The sequence below is a fragment of the Dreissena polymorpha genome, chromosome 5 (assembly GCF_020536995.1).
Source record: "Dreissena polymorpha isolate Duluth1 chromosome 5, UMN_Dpol_1.0, whole genome shotgun sequence".
NCBI lineage: Eukaryota > Metazoa > Mollusca > Bivalvia > Myida > Dreissenidae > Dreissena > Dreissena polymorpha.
Window position 1 is genome coordinate 8,994,072 of NC_068359.1, and position 8,390 is coordinate 9,002,461.

Here is an 8,390-nt window from a genome sequence, read left to right on the forward strand (position 1 = left end):
CGATGAGGTGTTCATTTACTTAAAATTAACGATAAAGGGGAATATTATTTCCATTCCACTTTGATTCAATAAATATTTTTGTAACGCAAACGAGAACTATAAAAATAAGCCGTTGTCTGGTCTGGGTATATAAAAACAACAACCATCGCATGAGAATAACGAATATCTGTTACGAACATCAAAATAAAATTGAAATAAGGGGACTACTATATTTAATTTGTTTGTGTCATTTCTCAAATGGCGAGTGTGTGCATGCGAATTTAATTAGCCTAAGTATTAATTTTAAATCACTTATTTGGGAGTATTTACTAACTACTCCGTCGTAAGTATGTATACGACTAAGCAATGTTCCACGACAGTTTCAGTTAATAACGGATTCCTATTTGAAGTAGCATATCCCGCGAACAAAACAACAACACGGATACATATATTAAGAAGCCGTAGGAATTTCGCAAATCAACCCTTTTGAAAGCCGCTAGTGATTGTCTTTATTTGCGTTCGTAGTGCTACGTGCTACATTGATATGACAATAATATTTCTTAAACACAATATATATATATATATATATATATATATATATATATATATATATATATATATATATATATATATATATATATATATATATATGTATATATATATATACACATATACATCAAAATCATAATCAAAAACTTAATAAAACACAGCTATTTAGCGAATTGCATTAATCTAATATGAACTAGTTCAAAAACAGATTTTTTGCGTAATGCGGAAGACTGTACAATTTGAATCGCAAACAACGACCACTTTATATGTATTCGTAACCTCAAAAAAAAGTTTACCTATTTATACCTAGCGTCTAGAAAAAAGGCCTTGGCAAACAGCGTAGACCCAGATTAGACGCCGCATGATGTGGCGTCTCATCAGGGTGTGCGCTGTTTGCTTAGAGGAATTTCTGAAATATTCTAAATATAGAAATCAGTATACTAGACATCCCTAATTTTGAAAATAAATTGATCCAATTTAGAAGGATGGGAGAGTCCACTAGGCATAAATGGGTTAAAAATATAAGAAAGACCAACAAGACACATCCACTGGAATTCCTAAGTTTTGCAGGTGCGCGCTGTCTTCCGTTACGCGCATCGCATACTCGTGGTATTACCAGATTGTTACTAAATATATATTTCACTCGTGTTGATATGTAATACAAGCATATTATGTGTGTATCCAAGTGCACATATATTATATGCCTTGCAAATCGCTTTCTTTCCACCTTAACAGAGCATATGAAAATTATATTATGCCGATACTTATGTACACTATTATTTGTAAAAGAGTATTATCTTACGAAAAATAAAACAGTTGATATAGTTTTAATACAAGTTTCCATTTCCTTTAAGCTGCGCCAGTCTTGGTTCACCTCCTGTTTACCCGATTGTAGACCGACTGTAGACCGTACGTCCTCAAATGGTAGATGTAGAACTCCAGGGCGTCCATTTTTTCCGGCGACACGTAATGGAAGGAAATAGCATAGTTGCTGATGCTATCGCGACCCTTAAATCATAATTGAAAGATATACCAAGATTATAATATATATGCTGCACAACACTGATGCAATTACTATAGATTTTCTGACAAGTGAATATGATCTTCATTTTACTGCTACGAAGGGAATATTAACCTTGTTGCATATATTTATTTAACGGTAATACAATAATTATTAATTCAAGGACCATATTTTTGTCGTTCCTGATTTGATATTTTTAATAAGCGAACTTTGCCGAGGTTACGTAGACTGATTTGGTATGTGTCTCTGGTCTTGTAAATGATTAACACGAAAAGGTGTCTCGGAAAAGTATGTTCTGTATAGGAAATGATAAATTAACCATATCGTTCGCTGTGCCTTATTACACACACATTTTTCAGTTTTGTACATTCCAATGATCTTATAATATCGCTTGATACATACACAGATAAACAAACTATCAGATGTGCAATACATATTTCAACTTAACGTGTAAGGTACCATGTGTCATAACATTGCTCGCACACATGTCAGTAAGTATGGCACTAAGTGAAGAGGAAATGTTCATAAATGTGGGGGTTTTGGGACACAATAGCATGCACACGCTTATTAAAGACTATCACAGTGACATCAAATATATTATCAGGTAAATGGATTAAGGGCTTTCGCAAACGATTGATCGATTCATATAATCCTTGTCTTATTAAACGTATACAAGTTATAATAAAAATCGCCTTTATCTGCACACTGTCCGTCATATATTGCAGTCTAAGAATTATAAATATTGATCAACCTGTTGCGTTTTAGAACGTAATATATAATTATATATACGACATTAACCGACTTAAAAGTTTTTCTAACGATTTTTCATCAACTTTTCATCAATGTCACCAATTATTTATGCGATTTAAATACATTCTGCTATCTATCACTGCTACAGTAAAATATCAGTGAATATGTGTGCAGCGTTTAAATAACCATGTAACATATATTAAGAGGATAATACACGGCTGAGCCGGGCCGGGCAGTAATAATCGGCCCGCAGGGAGCATAACGACCTGGGGCCGATTATCACTGCACGGCCCGGCTCAGTTGTGTATTAACGTCTATAGTATATATCTTACTTTTATACTAAATTATAGATGGGCACAGGTTTTGAGTCATAAAATGATATTAGTTTTGTCCTTCACTAAAAGTTTTGAAGAACCAGCTTTCCGTACTTATATTTTCATTGAATTGATTACGCAATTTATGACGTATCTCATGTGACGTAATTTAAATGACGAAACTAGCTAGACGCTTTGGATTTAAGGACAACAACAAATCGGACTTGGAGTGTTTATATTGAACAGTTAAAAAGTTTTAAGCATTGAACGATTAGTGTGTGTGTTTACGATGGATTATTATAATATTATGAATGTGAATAACAGTGTTGGGATATAAAACTGGAATGAAACTGGTGAGACCGCATTTTCGAGTTCATTAAAATTTCGAATAACGCGATGTTTTGTTGAATAATTGATGCATTAAATTTAAGAAAAGTGTAAGCGAATTGTTCTTTAACTGTTCGAAGGAAATCGATGTTGAATTAAAATGGTAATTTCTTTGATGAATAAGTCGTTTCTTTGTCAGTCGATCAAAGAATGTCTATCCACAAAGAATTGCCTGCTTACATCCAGTGCTTTAAAATGGAAAAGGTGGATGGCGATGAAGAAATGTTTCCAAAATTTTAACTCGTCATGGAAGCAATTTAAACTTTACGAAAATAAACATGGTTATTACACAACTTCGGTGAGTTAGAACAATAGCCTAGATGTTTTACTCCTTTATGGCTAAGACTGGATGTGGACGCCGTTTTTTCCAGTTGAACGTCACGTGCACACATTCTGAGGGCCGAAAATAAATAATCGGCTCTAGGGCCGAATATTTATAATGACCCCGCAATGGTGATAATGGCATGAACAACTGTACAAATTTGTTACTATATATAGTAAGGTATGTATTATTCACATATACACTAGTGTAACTATTAAGTCAATCACTTACGGCGTCGGTTAAATGGACCTCCAGTTTTAAGCAACCCTTACACAGATCTATCCTAATCAATATATAGCAAGATATGAATACCCCATTTTCCAATTACTATGCTATGTAATTTTCAAGACAATACACGGGAATTTTTAGTCAATTAACTCGTCATTACATAATTGTGGCTGAAATTTTCAACGAATACATGTTCAAATCACCAATATCATGCGATCTAATATTTGAAATGTGTACTTTATTTTGCCTATTAGCCTAAATTTTACATAAGTCATTCGACCGTTGAGTGTTTCACCCAAGTTTTGAACCCATGAGAGCATAAATAAGTTTTGCATAAGACCACAACACGATGTCACGTACCAAATAATAAATATTCGGGCATGGACGCTTTGGAGGGTTATTCTACCAAGTGTAAGCATTGAAAGTTATTTTAAACTCTGGGGATAATAACATAAACCTTTAAAAAGGTTTAACCCGGTATTATTTATTTTAAGTCCTTAAAATATGCCTATAATAATTATGTATTATGAAATAATCATTCAAGAAGAGTATGTTTTCGGTTAAAAACAAAATAGAAAAAACATGGGTCACAAACGCGGTGACACATTTTAACGGATGCATATTCCTGTTCTGATTGTTAACCTTCGCAATTTTACACTATTCATGTATTGTTGTTCACACCGAACGTGATGGACAATAGCCTTACACAGCCATTTCAATAATAATGTAATTATTTTGGGGAGAATCGTAATTTAAACAACAAATCCCGTTCACTGTTGCATTTCGTCCTAATGAACATCGCATTGCATTTATGCATTTTTTTAAATATTAAAAAACACTCATCCGTACAACGTTAATACCTACAATGTCATTGTATACATTTTCGAGGTATCTTTCACACGGCTTTTGATTCAGGGACATACTTTTAGTAAACGTAAAGCTACACTAGTATGTGTTTATTGTTGATAGAAATATCTGTGATTAACTATTGTCAAGGTACGTTACCTTTTTTGCCCCGTTTGTATCTAACTTGTAGTACCAGTCATCGTAACCGCCCTTGAGGTGTGTTTCGGGAGCAAAGCAGTGAAATCTATTTCGCCCTAGTTTATCGGTAGATTTTCCCACTTTTACGCCCAGACTTTCCATACATTTCCCCACATCAACATCCTCCGGACCGTGTTCTTGCCTGCATACGGATACGTTACTACCTTGTGTGCCAAACCTGCGCAGTGATTCTTTGCTCAGCACGTAGCCTGCCCCGCCGCTGAACCACCCCTGCTTCACAAGCGTTGTAAAATGCTGGCCAAAGTAAATGGGCTCGTTTGTATTTTTCCCTGACAAGAAATATCGTAGATTTTCAAGAATAACGTAAGTATCGTCGTCAGCTTTCATAAACCAATCTGCGTCGTCCATATGGTGATCGTATATGTATTTAAAAGCTTTCATAGCTTTCCCTGTGAGATGATCGCGACCTTCCGGCACGTCCATGCCGATAGTAGGAAACGTCTCGTTGGTCACCGAGCTAATGAATAGAACCTTGTTACAACGCCTCGCCCACGTGCGGCGCACGGCCGTTGCCTTGAAGTCAAGATTCTGTGGTCTGGTCATGATCCAACACAGCACGCGTACCTCCCTCTCCAGTCGTCGCGCTTCTTCGTCCTCTGCAATACCAGCAAAGTGTGTGTTTAACATCATCCTCATCCTCATCATCTCTATTATCATCAACATCATCATCATCATCATCCTCATCGAAATCATCATCATCATCATCATCATCATCATCATCATCATCATCATCATCATCATCATCATCATCATCATCATCATCATCATCATCATCATTATCATCATCATCATTCTCCTCCTCCTCCTCCTCCTCCTCCTCGTCATCATCACCATCATTATAATCATCATCCTTATCAAGCCGTTATAACAACTTATGTCTTAGTATGATGGTTTTGGGGTTTGTGCTGCTAATACGAATGAGGATATAGAACATTTTGCTTATGATGATGATTATTAGAATGGTCATCTTACTATGATGATACGGTTTGAAGATAACGATTATGGAGAGAGTGGTGATTATGATATTGGTGATGAAAGTATTTGTGGTAATGATGATGATGTTTGCGTTTATCTTCTTGATATTGCTTGTGGTGGTGACAGTTTGGGTGGTGATTGCAGACCTGGTGGACATGATGATTGTGTAAATATATGAATAGAATCAGACATGTCGAAATCAGGCTGTACGGAACATTGTCAAAATGTTCTCCATTCGCACATCATTTGTACAAAAACAACCCTTTGGGTGTCGAACTACAAAGATTCTACATCGCATTTTTATGTCAATCCAACACAAAGATAAGACAAGCGAACGTATTTTTGCGTTTGGCACCAAAGCTGTGTTGAAACGAACGCGAGGAACTACAGGGCTTTAAATAGGGAGATTATTCAATATTGGAATATTATACCAAATTGAGCGCATCTTCAATAAAGCAATAGCAAGAATAGTTTATACAAACTAATGTATCAAATACATTCATTAGTAATAAGTAATACATTTTCGAGCTTATGTACATATCTTTTATCATGTCAATTATCTACAATTTAAATCAGATTATTGTTTTGAAATATTATAATACATCTCGTTATATTGCTTGGAGCAAAGCGAATATTACTATATATGCCGGAAAAAACAACACTTGAACAACGAGATCATTCTAAAGTTGACACGCTGGCTGTTATGTTTGAAAAATGTTTGCCCCGACCCAACCCCCTAGCAGCATACTCGTTTCAGTTATTAGCGACTCAAGTTAAAAAGTAAATATTTCGCGCAAAAAGGAACCACAACTGCGGTTATGACGAAAATAAATTATGAAAATGGTTATCTGACTTTTATTATACGATGAAAATATAACACTTATGGCGATGTTGGGTGTTGTTATGATTGTGGTGATGGAGGTGGTGGTATCATTAGATATGAAAATACTGCAGTGTGGTAAAAATATTCAAATGAAAAATGATTCCCAATATAATTATATTATGCAACATAATGATAAATCCCGAATGTTGTTTACATTTCGTGACGTCATTTGACGTTGTAACGTCATTTCAGCAAAATAACAAATGCGATTGGTCAATAAACGAAAACTAAGCCGATGAAAACGCATTAAAATGTTGTATTACACATGTGTAATTAAAAAAAATGTAATAGTTATATTACATTTGAAACAGGGTATGGCATATGATAAATACTCATGTGCGTCATTTTAAGATTAGATAATTAACGAATACATAATTGCTTCATCTTTCAGAAAATGAATTACAGTTTGCAAACATTGACTCTCATGTAATTATAAAATGCCATTTCTTATGTTAAAATAAAATAAACAATAATATATTGTGCTAAGCTGCTGAATATTATTATATAGTACAAACATAGCTTTGACTTACTCGTGAACAATAAATCCCTTTAAAACATAAACAACCTGGATTTTATTGCATGAAGTAATGCTGTATGTACAAAAACACAATATAAGCCGTAGTGTTCAACTGATATGAAAGCGAACTATCGTAAGTCAAAAGATATAGAACGTAGCTCTATAAACGAATGTTACAGGTTAGACTCAACAGTTGTAGCGCATGTGTTTATGGAAGGTCGGGTAGATACCCACTTTATATTATCGTTTTGTAAGAATGTTAAAATATTAGTTAAAAATTAGATTGAGAGATAATATTATTCTCCACACTGTGTATAATATGAATGTTGAAGAGTGTCATAAAAGACACATTAATTGGGTCTCACATATTTAACATTTCTTTTATATGCCAGTTTAGAAATAGACTTATAGATACATTTAAAAAAAAATGGTATGGTACATTAAGTAACAGTCCTGTATTAGGCATGTATTGAGTTTTTAAACCTACAATAGTATACGAATCGTATTTTGATTTATTACCAAGGAGTTTACGTATTCACTTTGTTAAGTTAAGAATTTCTGTATACCTATTGAGAATTCAAACTGGGAGGTAAGGCCGAAATAATATTCCTCGCAAAGAAAGATACTGTGTATGTTGCAATAGTAGAGATATTGAAGATGAGATTCGCTTCTTTTGTTTTGTCCATCTTATAGTGTTTTACGACAAAAATACCTTAAACGGTATGTATATATTAATCAATCTGTGTTTAAATATCACCAAATAGTGACTTCATTCGCATGATGCGGCGTCTCATCAGGTTAAGCGCTGTTTGCTTAAAGGAAATTCTGTAAGAAATATTCTAAATATAAAAATTAATATACTAGACATCCCTAATTTAGGAAATAAATTGACCCAATTTAGAAGGATGGGAGAGTCCACTAGGCATAAATGGGTTAAGGTCTACCGAAACATACCATTTTGTAAATGCGCGTCCGTATACTCGTCGGACTGCACTATGGCCTTTATCTTCTCCAAGTACTCGTATGTCAGAAAGCTGCGCAAATCGGAACTCAGCTTCGTCTCCAGGTCTCCGATCGCAACGGAATTCATCTGGGTGAGGCGAGGAATAGAGTGATGACTCATGTTGGAGATTGCGACGTAAGCGAAAAGCAGCCCGATAGTAATACCGAACATGCGACACAATAATGATGTGTTGCGTTTCATTTTTTCCTGAAAAGATCGTTCATACTTTAACGGGACGGAAAACTATTTCAGCTTATTGCATAACGACTAAATGCCTTTCATATAATAAGAGACGGAGGGAAGGAGTCGTCAGGGAGGGAATTACAGATGATTACAATAATATTTCAACTACAACTTCTATTATTACTCCTACTACTATTACGTCTCCTACTACTAC

The 8,390-nt window shown here is 34.8% G+C and overlaps 1 protein-coding gene across 1 annotated transcript; it reads right to left on the reverse strand.

The window, feature by feature from the left end:
* Positions 1-1,260: 1,260 nt before the first annotated feature.
* Positions 1,261-8,113, reverse strand: LOC127881389 (glycoprotein-N-acetylgalactosamine 3-beta-galactosyltransferase 1-like). Its single transcript, XM_052429174.1, has 3 exons — positions 7,945-8,113; positions 4,556-5,211; positions 1,261-1,536 (listed from the first exon to the last, which is right to left on the reverse strand). The coding sequence occupies exons 1-3, from the start codon at positions 8,111-8,113 to the stop codon at positions 1,399-1,401; spliced, it is 963 nt and encodes a 320-aa protein (XP_052285134.1). The 3' UTR covers positions 1,261-1,398.
* Positions 8,114-8,390: the final 277 nt, after the last annotated feature.